This window comes from Protobothrops mucrosquamatus, unplaced genomic scaffold (assembly GCF_001527695.2).
Source record: "Protobothrops mucrosquamatus isolate PMUCROS unplaced genomic scaffold, P.Mucros_1.0 scaffold42, whole genome shotgun sequence".
In the NCBI taxonomy this organism is placed as follows: domain Eukaryota; kingdom Metazoa; phylum Chordata; class Lepidosauria; order Squamata; family Viperidae; genus Protobothrops; species Protobothrops mucrosquamatus.
The window spans coordinates 730,653-749,760 of NW_015386424.1; the positions used below are offsets into that span (position 1 = coordinate 730,653).

Sequence of the window (19,108 nt, forward strand, 5' to 3'; positions counted from 1 at the left end):
CGGAACGCGGCGGAACCGCGTTCCGGCACCTTTTTCCGGGCCGGCCGCACCGGAAATAGCCCCTCCCGCACCGGAAATAGCCCCTCCCAAATTTTACTTGCATTCCTGTTCTCTAAAGGGGCGGTCCTAGGGTTTGATGAGGGCGTGGCCAGGTTTGAGTTCCGCCACCTTTTCTCTGAGAAAAAAAGCCCTGGAAACATGTATACATATTCATCCAGAATTATATAAGACAAAAATAGCATATTTGCATCAGATCTGTAACTGTGATTTGACTTAGGTTATATATGGTTTTGATGTTATATATTAGCAATAGAAAATACATCCCTTGATATAAATGTTTGGTCTGAATACTCTCATATTCTCAGTACTGAATGGAAGGAAAATTGAGGTAAGTATGCTCTTCTCTGCTTGTTATCCACTATACCTATGGAAGATTTAGGGCTTTACCTTTCTAGCTTGATCATTATCTTCTATTTGTCCCAAATCTCTGCCGCTTGCCTGTGCAATCCTTTTTCCAGAGACCAGATTCCCCACCATCACAGAGGCAGGACCAATTTCTACAGTACATCAGGAAGATGGTGAAAGAAGAATTAAGAACTTCCTTTCCAGTGCAAAATTCATATTACTGTGCTTCCTCATCTAGAGTGAAACTATCTCAAACGAAATCCTATGCTATACCTGCCCTTGTGGCTGCAAATAATAAGAGCTGCTCCCAGCAAAATGAAATTACTGGATTGTTTTTGCTGTCAAATTCCTGCAGCTCAGATCTTGAAGCTCTGATTTCCTAAAACTGGCTTTAAAAAAAAAAAACTCATGAGAAGAAATGAGACAGCACATTACAGGGATGCATGTACCAGATTACATTTGGTAATCTCATCTACATTTGAGGAGTAAGAGAGATTAGCTGAACCCAGACAATTTGAGATAACCAATAAAATAGGCTTTTGCAGATTTCCTCAGTAGAACGGAGTCAAAAGAATTCTCATCCCCATCCTAAGCCTTTCTGCAACGCAAACAAAAACTATAGCAGATTCATAGGAAAGGACCAACAGTCAGAATTGCTAAGAGTATTTTTCTTTGCAATAGAGCACATAATCTTGTCTACGACAGTGGTGCAAGTTATAGGAATCATACTGAAATATCTCTAGTTGCTTTCCAGGTACAATTTAGAATACTGATGTTATTACAGTTTAGGTCTTAACTATCTGAGGAATTGCTTCTCTATTTACCAATATGTGTGGATTTTAAAATCTGCAGGAGAGGCTCTTCTGAAGTTCTCCCTACTCTGGGCTTCCTTCTGCATCACACCCAAACCACAGAATCCTGGTTTTTCAGATTGCAATAATACCCTGCCTTTAAGAATGTCTTACTTTTGTCATACATTTCTTGGTAAAATTATTTGATTCTGTTTTAATTTCTTTCTATTTGTTGTAAGCTGCCTGAGGGTCCTTTGTCAAACAGAAGGATGGTATATAATTAAACGAATAAAACAAATACATTCCAATCACTGAGTCAAAAACTAACCAACATACAGAACATCCAATCAAACAGGTCTTGAATTAGGAGAAAAACTAGCTACTCTTATTTTTATGAAATTTATATATGGGACGTCTCACTATCAAGTGACTTATCAGGGTATTTCAACCCAAGACGCAAACATTAGACGTACCTGGTTGTTTCTGTCTTGGTTTAGGCAGGTTTGTTACACAGGTGTGTGGACACATCAGTACATTACAGGGATGCAATGCTCCTTCAAGGAAGAGCTGTTTTGTTTCTGACAAGTGGATTCCACCCAGAGGAGTCTTTGGGAGTGTGTTTGCTGGTACCAAGGCTAGGCAGTAAACTCCTACTTGATGAATACTGTCTATAGCCTAAAAAAATACATATAAAATGAAGGAAATTACTATAAGGGTGGGAAAAGGATTGAGCTGATCTGCTCACAAGCATGCAGATATCTGATGAGCCCTATTCTACAGAAAGGTACTTTGAACTCTCTACTAGATATGGACTATGTTTGCACAATTATGTATCTATAATTTACTTAGCCATAGTTTGTGATTGCTTCAACTTCATGCAACAGAAAAACTAATCCCCCAGGTTGTGTTCACATGCCCAATGTTGCTACAAGTTAGAAGGCTAAGTTGTAGTTAAGTATAGTATGTGAACTGTAATATCACCTAATTGAAATGTAAAGGTAGAAATAGAAAGTTAAATCAGTAAAAGTGACTTTAAATCATCAAGAAGTTATATAATTCTTGACTAACTTCAGCCTAGGTTTATTTTCACAAAAAGAAAATGCATTAAAACTAAAAACCAAACAAGAGCCAGTTTGGCTTAGCAATTAGGACACCAGGGTAGAAAGCAAGACATCATCAATTCAACTCCCACCTTAGTCATGAAAGCTGGCTGGATGACTTTGGGCCAATCATTCTCTCTCAGCCCAACCTACCTCACAGGGTTGTTGTTGTGGAGAAAATAGGAGAAGGAAGGTGTGTTGGATATGTTTGCTGCCTTGAGTTATTTGTAAAAATGATAGACAGGATACAAATTTAAAACCCCATATTTTCCTTGTTTGCTATGTAGATTTGCTGTACATTACAAATCAAGACTAATTTTATCTTTGGCTATAAGGATTCAAGAGAAGAAAGCATTAGAAATTGTTCTTAAAATCTTAGATTTTGAGTGTCTAAGGAAGCAAAAGAAAGAACAACATTATGTTCCTTTCTTACCCAGATCAATTTGATTTTAATATATGCTAAATTCACACTGGTGAAACTGTATCCTGGTTAAGGTTATTACCAATCAGAGGTCTCAAAAATATTGGTCCTCACTGGTACCCTAGAAAAATAGGCTACATAAAACAGGAGTGGACAATTTGCAGCCTTCACAAGGCTTTTCACAATGAAAAATTCGCTGTATAAAAGGCTAGTTTTTGTATCACTACCAAAAGCTGTTCATTTCTCCTCTTTCTCTTCTCTCTTGCTGGACCAGAAAGAAGAAATATTGAAGGAAAGAATGGAAGCTGTCATCCACTGTGGTTCTTTATGCTTTGGCTTTACCCACCAGGTTTCTCTCAACACAGCACAACTGAGGAAACGCGACCATTGAGAGAAAAAGAGATTCTTTTTTCCCCTCTCTAAAACATTGCAGAACAAGAGGAGGGGGCAGAGATTGCTTCACCCTAACAGTTATTTAAAGCAATATAAACTGGACAGTGAAAAAGTCAGGCACTTCACCCCAAAGCTGATGAAGGACACCAGGTTCTAACACTTGAGGGCCATTAAGAAGGGAATGCAAAATGCTGAACTGTATTCCCCTAGTCCCATCTACTCAAATTGCTAATGGGAAGAAAGGGACTGGGGTTTATGAACAAAAGGGAATAAAACATGCACAAAAATAAATATTATAAAAGGTTTTCCCTGTCCATTCATGTATGACTCTAGGGGGTAATCCTCATTTTCATTTCCTAGCTGAATGAGCCAGTAGACATGTGGCCAGCATAGCTATATACCAGTGATGGCGAACCTTTTAGAGACTGAGTGCCCAAACTGCAACCCAAAACCCACTTATGCATCGTCGAGTGCCGGGTGGGTGTGGCCCATTGGGTAGGCATGGCCTGTGGCTGCTGTGGTAACAGCAGACTGGGTGGGACTAAAAAGTTCAATCAATCAATTCCAACTTTGCAAGATCTTTTTTTTCCCCGCAAGAAGTTGAAATTGACTGATTGAACCTTTTTTTTTTTTTGCACACGGCGGCGGAGGCTTAAAGTGAAAAGGTTTTAGAAAACCCAGCTGAAGGCCTAGGACTGGGGCGACAGCATGCGTGCCCACAGAGAGGGCTCTGAGTGCCGCCTCTGGCACCCGTGCCATAGGTTCGCCATCACTGCTATATACCAAAGACACACAGAACACTATTATTTTCCCACCAAAGTGGTACCTATTAATCTATTTGCATTTGCATACCTTCAAACTGCTATGTTGGCAGGAGGTGGGGCAAGTAATGGGAGCTCATCCCATCTGGCAGTGCTCAAACCAAGCCTGTCAGTTTTTTCCAGCTGACAAGCTCATTATCTTTAACTGCTGAGCCATCGCACCCCCAAAAGGGAATTGTTCTTATCTCTTTCCTGCTTAACAAAATTTGCTTTTTCTCCTCTCCCGATGTTCTTGCTTGAACTGCCTTTCAGAACATCTATGGTTAATTCTTTTACATCCCTACTTGCATCCTTCTTTGAGCAGCCTTAGTAGAATCCTGTATTATTATTACATGCCAATGTGGCATATAACCAAAATATTGTAAACTACCTCATTCTTTCCTGGTTTTCCCATCTTTAGGTTTCTCCCTTCCTCAAGAGTTCCCCTGATGATATTAATTTGCAAGATCCTCACACTGATACCTTTACAGCAGTGGTTCTCAACCTTTTTAATGCCGCAACCCCAACCGGTCGTAAGTCGAGGACTAAACTGGTCGTAAGTTGAGGACTAAACCGGTCGTAAGTCGAGGACTACCCAACCGGTTGTAAGTCGAGGACTTTCCCTGCCCAGGAGCGCTGCGCATGCGTGGTTCCGCCCCCTGCGCCGGCCAAGGCGTAGCTGGCAAGCGGCAGAGACAGAGCAGGCCGACCACCAGCTGGCCCAGCTCAAGGGAGGTAAGGCACCCGCCGGAAAAGGGGAAAAAATGGCGGACAAAAAATGGTGGACAAAAAAAATGGCGGACAGCCTTGCTTGGCGACCCCCGTGAAATGGTCGATCGACCCCAAATGGGGTCCCGACCCACAGGTTGAAAACCACTGCTTTACAGACAGTGCAATCTACAAAGGAATTTGGAGTGCTGAGTTGTTCTACTGTACTGTATTTATAAGACCTTGCTTGAATGGTCTAAATTTTTTTTTTGTTCCTTGTGTTTCCTCTGGCATTTAAATGGATGTAAAAGAAAATATTCCCCCAAAGAGGAAGAGATAATATTATGGGCTACGGTAGCTCATGTACAACTATAGATGCCTTGCCTTTGTTTTGCAGAACAATGAGCATCCAGCAACTTCTGCTTCTTCATAAATGGATATCATCCTTTCAGTCATAAGCACAGCTCAAGAGAGCCCAACACACTAACTATAAAGCTGCAGACTGGAAGGAATGCAATACTCATAAGGCAATGCCATTACAGAATCAATAAACAGCTAATACGTAAGCACTCGAGGATGAGTTGTCTGTTATATAGTTCCTTCCCTTTATTATAAGATCTGTTTTTCCCACTCTGTTCTTCTTAAGAGGGTCTGCATACCAACATTGCTATAGCTATTATCAAAGACATAGCAATCATCTGTTATGAAAGCATAGGAAAGGGAAAAAAGTGGATTTTCATGGTTTAATCCAAAATTAGAAGAAAGATTCCAGAAGAATTTAACCAAGATCATCTGCACAGGAATAAGAATTACTCTTTCACCTAGATACGTTTTGCTTCTGTTGGAAAATGCAATGATTGCTTCTGCTTTTACGTAACGGGAAGCTACCTTGGCACATCATGTCTTTCCATTTGATCCTGCTGATTATAGGTTTAGCAACTGTACCTGCAGGACTCTGCTCATCCACTGAAAGCTGTCTTCTTCTGTAGAATCCGGCCTCTGCTCAGCCACAATTACTATTCGTTCATCATGAAGGACACTCACTGAAAACACTGCTATCCTGTGGGATGTGCAAACCAAGACATTTGTAATTGAATAAAAAAGACTAAGAGCAGAGCAACTCCCTTTCATGATTTTGTATGACTCAGTTCTCATTAGTTATGCAACAGAGAAGATTAGAGCCCAAGTTCTTTATTTCCTCTAGAAGACAGCTGCACTGAACACCTACAGAAGTTTAAAATAGAGCACTAACTAGAATAGCTATTATAAAAGCAAGCTCATGTTGGCTCTCCATAGAGTAATGCACCATCATTGCAAACAATATTTTACTTTATGTATGTTCAGAATAATATTTACTAACAGAGGCAAAGAAAACAAGCATAACAAAGTCATTCCTGCCCATGTTTTTATTTAGAGAAATGGAAATATGCGAAGTTGTTTCCATTTGTAGCATTCCTGCTAAGAGTTTCCTAAAGAGGTTTGCCGGATATCCATTTTGATGCCAGATTAAAGTCTCTTTCCCAGATGTTTATATTTGTTCTATTTCCAATTGCTTTTCATCTGTTTTTTTCTCTAAATAGTTTACTATGGGTTGTTTCATTTACATTGCTTTAATTTGTCTTTAAGCAGCCCTGAATGTTATTTTAAACAACTTATAGGGCTATCCATGTTGCAACTTTAGCCACAATGGGAAGCAAACAATGTTAAAACTACAAACAATAAGCAGAAAATGCAATAATAGCTGCTAAAGGCAACAGTCACAAAAACAATGCACTCATCTTATGGGTCTTAGGTATTAACTGTAACCTACTGCTAGGATGCCATTTTGTGAGAGGACAGGCTGCCTAGCAAATGACCCACACCTGTGTGCTGCCCTGCCCCTTTAAGCCTTCTTCCAGCCAGCACAGCCGCAGTCGCTATAAAAGCTGTGCTGAGAGAGAGCTTTGCTCATTGTTGTTTGCGTGTGGGAGAGGGTGGATGGAATTTCATGTGGGGAAGTAACGCAGCCTAAAGTAGCCTAAAGAAGCTAGAAAGAAGCCTAAAGAAGCTAGAAAGAGATAACATTTTAAGGTAGTAAAACTTACAAGTAATAGTTGAAGGAAAGTAGTACAAAAATGTAATAGTAGTGGGAAAGAATGCGAGAAGTGGTGGGCAGTGAATACTTACGTGTGTATTACCTAGGGACTTATGCTACTGTGACAAAGTGGTGGCAACGGTGGGGTATTCAACAAGGGGGAAACCATACAAGTGGAGGCAGCTTCAACTTCAGGAGTTCATTAAACATTTTATGGAAAGAAAACAAGCTTTGGCTGGAAGGGAGTTGCAAAAGGGGAGAAATTGAGCTCTATCAGAGCTCAGACGCAGCAGGAGTTAGCCAGCTTCTGCCTGCAGAAACCAGACTTCTTATCAGTGCCTACAACAAACAAACAAACATGGAAAAGGGAAAGACCCCCCTTTACAAGAGATTACTACTTTGGTAGAGAGGTCAGTGAAAATTAAAACAAAAAGCAGACCAGCCAGAAACAGGTCTACTTGAGCTAATATAATCTCAGAGATGTTAAAGCAAGAGCAAGAGGAAAGGCTTTAATTTAAAGAGGAACGGTTTTGGAGGAAACCAGAAAGGAAATAAGCAGAAAATGCAATAATAGCTGCTAAAGGCAACAGTCACAAAAACAATGCACTCATCTTATGGGTCTTAGGTATTAACTGTAACCTACTGCTAGGATGCCATTTTGTGAGAGGACAGGCTGCCTAGCAAATGACCCACACCTGTGTGCTGCCCTGCCCCTTTAAGCCTTCTTCCAGCCAGCACAGCCGCAGTCGCTATAAAAGCAGTGCTGAGAGAGAGCTTTGCTCATTGTTGTTTGCGTGTGGGAGAGGGTGGATGGAATTTCATGTGGGGAAGTAACGCAGCCTAAAGTAGCCTAAAGAAGCTAGAAAGAAGCCTAAAGAAGCTAGAAAGAGATAACATTTTAAGGTAGTAAAACTTACAAGTAATAGTTGAAGGAAAGTAGTACAAAAATGTAATAGTAGTGGGAAAGAATGAGAGAAGTGGTGGGCAGTGAATACTAGCCTGTGAATGCTTACGTGTGTATTACCTAGGGACGTATGCTACTGTGACAAAGTGGTGGCAACGGTGGGGTATTCAACAAGGGGGAAACCATAGAAGTGGAGGCAGCTTCAACTTCAGGAGTTCATTAAACATTTTATGGAAAGAAAACAAGCTTTGGCTGGAAGGGAGTTGCAAAAGGGGAGAAATTGAGCTCTATCGGAGCTCAGACGCAGCAGGAGTTAGCCAGCTTCTGCCTGCAGAAACCAGACTTCTTATCAGTGCCTACAACAAACAAACATGGAAAAGGGAAAGACCCCCCTTTACAAGAGATTACTACTTTGGTAGAGAGGTCAGTGAAAATTAAAACAAAAAGCAGACCAGCCAGAAACAGGTCTACTTGAGCTAATATAATCTCAGAGATGTTAAAGCAACAGCAAGAGGAAAGGCTTTAATTTAAAGAGGAACGGTTTTGGAGGAAACCAGAAAGGAAAGATAGGCTGGAATGGGAAAAGAGTGAAAGGCAAGAGAAAAAAAAGCTTTAGGGGGATGATAGAACTGCCATCCAGATTTAATAGAGACCACTAACCACTGTATCATCACGGCTCCTTTATGAAAGGCTAACAAAAGCCAGAGGAGAACCTATTGGGATAGATGCTCCCAAGTGGGAAATTCACTTACAATTCAAAAGAAAGGCTAGAGATAAAGAGGAAAAAGCAAATCAGCTGTGTTGCTGCTGGCCTGCCATTTTAACCTATTACACTTTAAAGAACCCATTGCTTCTGGGTTCAAATGAGTAGCTGGTCTCAACCATTGGCTTGCTAACCTCCATCCTAACCATGTAAGCCACTGTGCTCCTTTAAAGAAGCCATGAAAAACATATTTCAAACAATGTAATCCAAAATGCATGCAATTTATTTTTGCTATGATAAATAATAAACTTAAAAATCAATTAGTACAAGGGCTTATTATACTTTGGATTTTTTTTTCTGAACATGACATTAAATAAAGGGCTTTTAGTAGAAATTAATGCATGTTGGCTAACCTATTTGGCTAACCTTATCTAAGGTTTCTCTGAGCAAGGGAAGCATTCTTTCAATATCCTGCTTAAAACAAAAGAATCCTGATAGGAAGAAGTAGAAGCCTACCTTCCCCTGTAGACAAACTTCATGGGTTCCACTGCCAATGCTGTAGCTACAATGTCATCTGCATTGTGTCTCCTCCCGCTGACAACCATCAGACCATCCATTTTACCAACCACAAAAACAAGTCCTCCAGGGCCAATGAACCCAAGAAGCCCAGTTCTTATAAAGGGATATTCACTTATGGGGGCACCTAAAGTAGTCATAGGGAACACCTATGAGAAAGACAGGAGAAGCGAGGGTGGGAAGGTTCAGGTGATTTAGATCCTTCTAGAAACAGATATTAAAATTACTACACATGAAACATAAGCCTCTTCTATTTCTCTGTGGGAACACTAGTACTATTTTTGTACACCCATTGTATTGCACTAAGCAATGGGTTGCTTCAGCCTGTGTTATTGATGTTATAACTTAATAGATACAACACAACACGCCCTGAACAACAATTTATAAATAACAATGCATTGGTTTATACTGCACACTAAAGCATAATCAAACCATAAAAATGCTTAATGAGATTTGAAAACCCAGCCATTCACTACTATGTCCCTAAAATTATATAATTTAAATACTGCAGTGCTGTGCTTCTATCAGTATTTATTTATTGGTAGAAAATAACATTTGCGTGAAACCCCAAATTTCAGCCCGGTACTTCGAATGGTACTGCCATGCCTAATCCAGAAAGAGGGGGATAAAATGTGAGTAGAGACGGCAATAGCCAAAATGAAAATGGTCAATAAAATTTTTAAAAGCAATGGAAAAATATAGAATGCAAGAATTGGGAAAGGGGCTAAGAAAATATAGACCCTGACTCAAATTTATTTGCTGTGTCTGCATTGTAGAATTTGAATTCATACATGCAAAGTTGGTTTATAATTTCCTTTGCTGCTTACTCTTTTTCAATTTCATTTATAATATGTGGGTGAATATACAAATACACACTATTTACACACACATACACAAGTAAGTAAAACATTATTTTGAGAAAACCTTCAACTGGAAATCTACTACCAGTCAGAATCAAAGAGAATTCTCCTAGTGTATTCTAGAGCCTTCTAGAGCTGCAGAATGCCAAACCCCACATATCAAGTCACTGAGGAATTCTAGAGCAGAAGTCTAGATTGGGAATGACTGGATCCAACTTAATAGAAATGCACCTTCACAAATGGATCGTTGCTATGAATGTGAATCCAAACGTCTTTTTTTTAAAATGAAGTTAACATTTTATGTCCACCTCCAGCTCACCTCAAATGTATTTTTGGTCATTCCAGAGAGTCCATAGTAAGATGTACCTGTTGCAATAGCACATACACAGAGTTCACCAACTTCATCTGTTCGGCAGAGTTGAGGAACTCCATCTGGCTTTACGGCACACATTATGGCTATTGGGGGAAAAAAGAATAGCATTTGTCCTATTGTTGCATAATAGACATAGACAATGCGACCAATTCAAAGGGTGGTTATTGTGGACAAAATAGGAGGGGCAAGCAGTAGGTATGTATGCTGCCTTGACTGCCAAAAGAAAGGCAGGATAAATCTAACATAATGTTGAATTCAACATATGACGGTGTATGTTAGTTTAACAGTATCATGGTTTGTTTTGTTTTTAAACCATCAATCATTCAATTGATCTAGATTCATAGGCACAAAGCACTAGAAACCTGGATAATTGATTGGGTGTTTGTATCTCTTCAGTGACTGGGAGGAAAACTTTTATTTCATAAAAAAAATGGGCTTCTTGATTTCCCCCCCCCCTTTTTTTTCTAAACCTTTTCTCTCTCTGTGGGAAATGCTTGGAAAACTTTTCCCTCAGGCCAGTCTGAGGGAAGGAAAAGAAACACTTCACTTTCTCCCAGTTTCTCAGCTGCTGCCTCTGTTCTCCTATTTGTTGACTTGACTTTGCATGCTTTGAAACTGCTGGGTTGGGTCCTGGTACTTGGGTCTTGAACTGCCAACCATTTAGTTGACAAGCCCAGCATCTTAACCGCTAGGCCACTCCGTCCTATTAAAAACACTAAAAACATCCAAATTAAATATACATAGGAGCAAGGTATTTAGCAATATAGCCGGGAAATGACATATTCAGCCCTCTAGGCTCAGGAACATAGCCAGGTTTTTAGGGTCTTATGAAAGGCTAACAGGGTTGAGCCATTCTAATCTCCAAAGGAAGGATGTTTCATACAGCAGGAACAGCTGTAGAAAAAGCTTTTATTCTGGTCCCTACCAGCTGACATTCTTTGACTGATGGAAATTGCATCATATGCATTATTTTTGAAACAGTTGGATGGAGAGAATCTCTTAGGGTTGCCAGGTGTCCACTATTTGAGTGGACAGTCCACTTTTTCACATTATGTTCACTATTATTTTCATAAAAGAGTGGACATTTTTTTTATTCAAAAGCTTTATGATGAAATGGTACATAATCTAAAGCTGTACAGTTTACTTTTTTTACTACTTAACACCCCCCCCCCCCCGCTTGTCCGCTATTTTTTGGAAGCAGACCTGGCAACCCTAGAATCTCTTTTAAAAAGCCACGTTGGGCTTTATAGTACCTTGAATTGCCCCTGGAAACACCGATAACCAGTGCAGCTCAAGCAAGAGTGGTGTTATGTGTGCCATTATGTCTGGCACCATTTCTATCTATGCTACTGCATTCTGCTACAGCTTGAAGTTTCCTAATAGCCTACAAGGCAGCATATTATAGCAGCTTAACATGGAGATTACAAGGGCATGAGTTACTGTGACCAGGGCCTCCTAGTCCAGGTATGGGTACAACTGGCAGATCACCCGGAGGTGTGCAAAGGCTGCCCTAGTCATGGCTGCCACCAGCTCTTTAAGCAGAAGCTGCAAGTCCAGGAAGACCCCCAGGCTATGCACCGAGTCTGTTTGGGGCAGTGCAATGGCATTCAGAACCAGAGATGGAAGAACCTTGTTTTCAGGATTCTTAACAGTCATTATGTCTTGCTAGGATTGAGTCAGAGACCATTTCTCCCCATCCAGTCCCCAACAGCCCTCAGATACTTAGTTAGGACATCCATGGCACTCAGAAGAGATCTGAGATAGAGAATCATCAGTAAGCAGATGACTTTATATATCACCCCAAACTCGATGGATCACCTCACCTAGTAGCCTCATGTAAATGTTAAAAGGGAGAGAGAGAGAAAACAGAGCTCTGAGGGCACTCCACATAGTATGGGTCGCGGGTTAGATCTCTCTCTCTCTTGAGACTGGTTGGAATTGGTCTTGGAGTAAGGAAGAGAACCAGCATAATACAAGTGCTGCCCACCCCCAGTGTCTGAAGCGGACCCAGAAGGATACCATGATCGATGGTATTAATGCCACTGAGAGGTCAAGAAGAACCAGGATTGATGCATTACCTCCATCCCGCCAGAGATGTTGCAGAAATACGTTGCAGAGAAGATACAGAAGATAAAAAAGTTAATTACCCCAGGAAAATTAATATTAAGGAATTAAATGAAATGATGAATGCAGCTCATGTCTGACAGCTAAACCTGTAAGAATAAGTAATTCTGGGGAAGAATAAACACATTCTTTAACCTTTCTTAAGAAGAGATGGCATAATCAAGAAAGAAGTCTTACAGAATCATCCTTATTTCCAAACTCCTGGTTATTCTTCCACCCTGTTAAATATACCTTGTAACACTTCTCTTTCCAATCTTGGGCATAAAAAAGAAAGTGACCATATATGACTCCTGATGGATTGCTAACTACAGTTAACCCCAAACAACACAAGTTTAGACATGGGAAAGCCGCCAACATGACAGAGCTGGAAGGGAAACAGAGCAGAATGCTTTTGTAACTGGCTTTTTTCCAATGGGAATGAGGCATAGAATCTCAATCCTACAAAATTATGTAATGAATCTATATGTGATTTATGAAAAAGTTATTTGCTTACCTAGGGTAAGGCTCTAAAATGCACCTAGGAGGTCATTACATTTATATACATGTTTAATGGAGGAAGAGTAATTTTAACTGACAAGGGTGGGATAAGCTAATTTGTGAAATGAATACTAGCTTTGAGGAAATAATGTCTCTACGAATACAACTTTCTTTAAGGCAGTGCAATCTTGGCAAATTTAAGTTGTTTGGATTTTAACTCCCTGAATTTCCCCATCTAGCATGCATTAAGAGAAAAAACAACGCAGATGTTATAAGTTTTTCTGAGTAAGCTATAGAAGCCTTACCTCCAGGCATTACCAAACCAACATCTTGCACTGTTAGAACAGAAAGTTTTTCTTCAGAATCCACTCTGATTACTCCATAAGTAAGCCCGTGCATGGATAATACTCCCCTTCCAGGTGGCTGGTTGCTGTCATCTGTTGGCCTGGAAATGTATGGAAAATATCAGTGATACCAGAATAGGAAGCAACTCTCATTTCACATATACTGTGCTTGAGAATAATGCTAAGCTTGAATGGCATCTATAGAAATCATTGTCTTCGTTCACTTCATCACCTTGTAGGAAGGGCATACTCTGGCTCCTTTCCATTAAATTGTTGGATCCCAGAATTGTGCCTTTTGTATAGCACATGTCCTGTTTGAACAGAATATTATGACACATTCAGATAGCCCCAATACTGTTAGTCTTCTGTTGTAAGATTTGGCATTCCCCCATGCCCTTGACCTCTCTGAGCTCTGATGGTTGATTAATTTTGTTTTTATGAGTTGGTTGTATTTGTGGCTTCGGGCATCATGGTGGTTGTTGACTTGTTATTAACCTCTATATACTGTCCAAAGTTATTTTTGGTATGGGCCATATACATTGCTTAAATAAGTAATAAAGCTGATGTGTCTGATGCCTCTAAACAGGAATAGCCCTTCTCAAATATTTTATAATGCATTTTTGTCATATCCTACCATGACCCATAAGCTGGAGAGAAGCTAGGCCTATGCAATCCAGCTTTTTAGATTTTACATATTGGTGCACTCTATTTGAAAAAAAGCTAGCGGGTGTAATGCAGTAGTAAGAAGTTGAACAATAAAAGTGGGTGCTTAGATACATACAATCCCCTTTTGAAAAGCCTTGATAGAGGCCTCTAAAGTTGCTATTAGATTGCAATTTGAGAAGTGCTCCTAATTAAAAGTTGAATAAGAGAATATTGTAGGGAATAGACATTGTTTAGTTAAGTATTAAATATGCTCTTGTTCACTATTGTTGTACTACCCTTAACATACCACTTAAGTCCTATATTGCTGGCTTTTGAAGGGAGGTAGAAACCTTTCCACAACCAGCCCAGGTGTTGGCTGTGCAAACAGGCTTTGAGCCAGGGGTTTTAATCTGTTTTTTGAATCACTCGTTTCTGATCATAAGATATGAACACAGCCCAGTCCTGAAATGATTTCTTCTATTTACTTGTGCAAAACTCAAGTTCAAAAACATACAGGAAGGAAATTTTGGTTTTAATATAATGATTCCTCCACAGAAACACTGATGTTATATGTAGCTATGTCTTTGGAAAATTGTCATAAGAAAAAGTGTAGCTGTATGGTTAATCTTAATTTAGAATGGTGGTTTCTCAGTGATACTTGAAAAACTTGATAAACTGAAAAACTTAGAGAATGATAGGCTCCATAAATTTTGATTAAAAGGTTCTAAAAAGCCTTTCGCTGCTCCCCCAATATGATCCCAGTAAAAGGATCAGGTATGCTAGCTATGGATTGAATTGAATATACATTAGGGAGTAACAAATGAGAGGCAGGTAACTGGGTGACAATGATTAATGGCATTCCTATTACTCATCACAGTATTGATCAACCTTTAACCCTTCACACTATTTTGTAAGATGATCTTGGAATGAGAACATCCCACCATGTGAGGGATGGAAGAGATTTACTGTACTCCAGTAACCTCTATGCCTAACAGTGATATAAGCAATGTACTAGGCATAAATGTAACCTTATCAAAGGAAGTAAATTTATGTTTAGCTTTCCCATGGGATACAGATGTTGGACTCATTGCAGTAATATATTTTCAGTAGGAGTTGCCAAAGTTATTGTTATAAAAATATACTGAATGATGGAAAAGTCCAAGAACAGTGTTTCTCAAACTGGTTGTGGAATTCTGGAGGTTGAAGCCCACTCTTATTCAAGTTGAGAAACTCTGCTCTAGATTGCCATTGAATATAGTTCCTAAATACTTCAAAAAGACAAACGGAATATTATAAGATAGTTAAGTAACAAAGTTTAAAACTAATATAAAAAGAGTCTGGATTCATAATTCAGTGGGCTATGCTTACAAACACCTTCAAGTTCAATTTCAGTCAGGGAGAAAGATTCTGACCAAGGACTTCAATTTATGCAGTTATCTTTATTGCAGTAATTAGTGCAACATCTGGAAAAGGTTTCATATCATATCCTTAGTAGTTGGCCATTGCATACTGAAGTTATCTTGAATTGAATGACATGTATCAACAGCAAATAATCTAGAAATGGAGAATGTAATCTTGAATGTTATCTGTTCTTTCTCCAAGGACTTGCATTTTTTTCTTATCTGTTTTTGCTTACAACACCTTTATGAGGTAGTTAAACTTAGAGATACTTTAACTTGCCTATATTCATACAACGGAGTTTTCCCTGTCCAGTTGTTTCTGACTCTAGAGGGTGGTGGTCATTTCGTTCCTAGCTGAGAGAGCCGAAGACTCTTCCGTGGTCATGTGGCTGGCATAACTCTATGCCAAGGTGCATAGAACGCTATTATCTTTCCAAGTGGTACCTATTTGTACCTACAATTCTACTTCGGCTTTCCCATTCTCGAACAATCACATTGTAAATTCTGAAGCAAGAAAGGTAACTCGGCCTATATGGTACTTGGGTCTCAAACTCTGCCAACCTTTTGGTTGACAAAGTCCAGTCTCTAGAAAAATGTTTTATGCAGGTGTAAAATGCCCATCTGCCATATAAAGTACATAAACACTCCAAAAGTCCTTGAACCCCCAAACAACAGATATGTGAAATCTTTTCACTTTACAGGCAGTCCTGCTTAATGACCATTGGTTCTAGGGCCAGTCAAAGTTACAATAGTCTGACGACTATTGTTTCCACTGACGAATAGGATTACAAATAAAGGGAGGGTATTTATAAAAGAAAATGCAGGGAAAAATGCAAAGTTTCTGATCTCAAGATTAATGACCAATCTATTTATTAAACATACATAATATTCCTTCCTCCTCCTATAATTATTCTCAGATTGTTCATTGCCTTTAGGATTTCACATTTATATTTGACTCTACAATACCTTCTAATAGCCACTGTGAGAGCCTCTGGTGAACTAGCACAAGGACAGATGACTTCTTGTCTTAGGCCTTTACTTTGGAACACATTAAGAAATGCATCGCATGAAGAAATAGACCCTGAAGTTAAAAAGTACACAAACAATAATATCATTCTATGTGCAATAATCAATAGTTCCTCACAACAAATTCTAAATGGGAGGTTTCCAAAATAGAAATCTAGATGCCAACCAACCAATAAATTCACTGAGTGATTGTAAATAATTGACCTGTGGGTTGAAATTTATAGATGTGCCTAAAGAGAGTCTCTAATATACCAACTCTCATTTAAACCTTTTTTGTTAACTGAGTCTGTAATGTATAATCAAGTTCTTTATATACAATGGAATGAAACTACATGCTGAACCAAATATTACTCTGGAAATTACATTTCTATTGCAGATATTACTTGTACTGGGTACATGAAGATCATTCCATTTCATACAGAGCTTCAAAAATGGCTTCAAAAAAAGAAGTATTGGTATCCCGTCTGCTTCTAATAATTGAATTTCAATTTTTATTTTGTATCATTTTGTAAGGTCAAACATGTCACAGTACAAAACATACATATGATGTGCAACGACTTTCAAAAACTTTTGAAATCCTGGTTACCATATCTTTCCTATACAATATACTGACTTTTTAGTTTTGCAGCCATAGATAAATCCCTAAAACCCACAATATTTTATATGAAGTCATCAACATTGTCAATTATCAGAGTATCTGCCCAGAATTTTCTGTTGAAAATTCTAAGGAGAGCAACAGGGATAAGGGTCTTCTTAGTGTTGAAATTAAGATGTTGAACTATCTCCCTTGTTCCTTTATTACTTTTTGGCACCAAGTAAAAATATATTTTTTTCAGAGACCACTGAAGGTTTAATCAATTTCAACTTAATTTTCTAACTTGCTTTAGGATCATGGTTTCAATCTACTTTAAAAAGTTATTTTAATATTTATACAAGCTCTCTTGAGTCTGGGATATTTAAAATTGTAAAAATATATGATCAAAATAAAAAAACAACTCAGGAAGAGAAACAGATTGCTACGTTGGACATGCATTCTTCACAATTGATAGAAGAACCAACAAATATAGTTTGTGTTTTGTATACCCGTACTTGACCAAGGAAAGAACACCACTCCATCAATGCCTAATTTCAATTGATTTCATGAGAAAACCTCAAGTCTTTTCTATTTTCAAGGAGAAATCTGACTCAAGTTTAACATAACAGCTTGCCGAATTATACAGAACTAGGATACTTTAGTTTATATTGGAATTGCTTTAGGATATTACTAAAAAAATGAAACTTTGAAATGGACTTTGAAATATAATTTTTTGGTGGACTCTGAAATAGAAAACATATTTTTACACTCCCATTTAAAAGAGAAAGAATGGACAAGATATTTTAGGAACTGATACATTAAGATTACAGACATACATCTTTGTTTAGTGGCTTCATTGACTGATGTTGATGTAGAATGTCCAATAGCAAAGCCATTTGGATTGTATTCTTTGTTCTATATTTAGCACTTACATGGATTAGCGCCATCAGCCACTATCAACATTCTAAGTGAAGAGAGGTTGATATCACGTTGATCTCTGTGTGCTACTAATGCCCAGTGCATATCTCTGGATTTTACACAAGCTACTTTTGCTGAGAGATGTAGAGGAAAGAGAAAAAAATGAGAAATGAATTGAGACATAATTCCATTAAACTATGAATAAACAATCAGAAAGATATTTAAGATATAATTCTACTACTGTACTAAATGTCCCAAATATAGGAAGTATGACCAACTGGCAGACTTCAATTTTGAGTTTCAGTTTTTACGAGCCAATCTTTCACAGATTGGGTGTGAAAAAGGAGCAGGAGGGATGACTTCTATTTTGCCAGTTTAATACAATAAAGCCTACCTCCTGCTCCCTCAAAGTAGATTGATGTAGCCATCACCCTTACCTTTGTACTGGCACACCTTCTGTATCCATGAAAGCGGGTTCACTTTCATTAAGGAATAAGGGATGCTTATCACATGCATCATGTTCATAACACTCTGAAATTAAAGCAAGGAAATAGAGGTATCAGCATCAGTGAGGAAACAATTATCAATTGGTATCCTGGCTAGTTGGTACAGCCATGTTTTCAAGGCCTTTTGGAAGACTAAAAAGCGGAGGGAGCAGATCTAACTTCAGGGGCAAGATGATTCAGAAGGCAGGAGTCATAGCAGAAAAGGCACTTCTGGACCCCACAGACTGAAATTCCTTGGCTGAAGCAGCTATTGCATGGCTCTGCTTCTGGCCCAGGTAAAACTGGCTAATCCCATCGGGGTAAGCCAATTTCTCAGACAGCTTGGCCCTATACCATGGGCTTTAAAGGTGATAATGCCAGTTATCACCCTGAATTAGACCCCAGAAGCAAATAGGGAGTCAGTGCAATTTGCGGACAGCTTCCAGGCACTATGAAAGGGCAACAATATCACTTGGATCTCCAGGAGTGTTTGATGTAAAGGGAAGATGGGAGGCAATGGGATTGAAAGAAGATTTTTTTAAGGGGCGACAAACCAAGGCTTCCTTAAAACATCCTGGAAATGCCTCCTCCTGCAGTGAGGAATTTATCACTAGCCTTGGAGAAAGGAATCAAACCAGCACAATTCTATGTTTCCCAGCCCCAACTACCACAGACAACCAAAAAGGATACCTTGGTTAATAGTATTGAAAGCCACTGAGAAGTCAAGGAGAACAAGGATGGATGCACACCATCATCCTGCCCTTGCCATAGATCATCCACAAGTGCAATGGAGCTGAAACCTGACTGAAAAGAATTTATTTCATCCAGAACCATCTGAAATTCCCAAACATTCCACCTTCTACACCAGTTTCCCTAAAAATGGAAGATGGGAGGCAATGGGATTGAAAGAAGATTTTTTTAAGGGGCGACAAACCAAGGCTTCCTTAAAACATCCTGGAAATGCCTCCTCCTGCAGTGAGGAATTTATCACTGGCCTTGGAGAAAGG

General features: G+C 39.1%; 1 protein-coding gene across 1 annotated transcript in view; it reads right to left on the reverse strand.

Moving 5' to 3' along the window:
* DIP2C (disco interacting protein 2 homolog C) overlaps positions 1-19,108 on the reverse strand; it is a 371,277-nt gene that overhangs the window by 30,595 nt on the left and 321,574 nt on the right. Inside the window, exons 15-23 of the mRNA XM_015811492.1 lie at positions 18,054-18,147; positions 17,631-17,750; positions 16,065-16,179; positions 13,015-13,154; positions 10,055-10,191; positions 8,816-9,024; positions 5,564-5,678; positions 1,670-1,871; positions 448-557 (exon numbers count right to left, since the gene is read on the reverse strand). Of these exons, the coding sequence (XP_015666978.1) occupies positions 448-557; positions 1,670-1,871; positions 5,564-5,678; positions 8,816-9,024; positions 10,055-10,191; positions 13,015-13,154; positions 16,065-16,179; positions 17,631-17,750; positions 18,054-18,147 (1,242 nt within the window). The remainder of the gene's footprint in view (positions 1-447; positions 558-1,669; positions 1,872-5,563; positions 5,679-8,815; positions 9,025-10,054; positions 10,192-13,014; positions 13,155-16,064; positions 16,180-17,630; positions 17,751-18,053; positions 18,148-19,108) is intronic.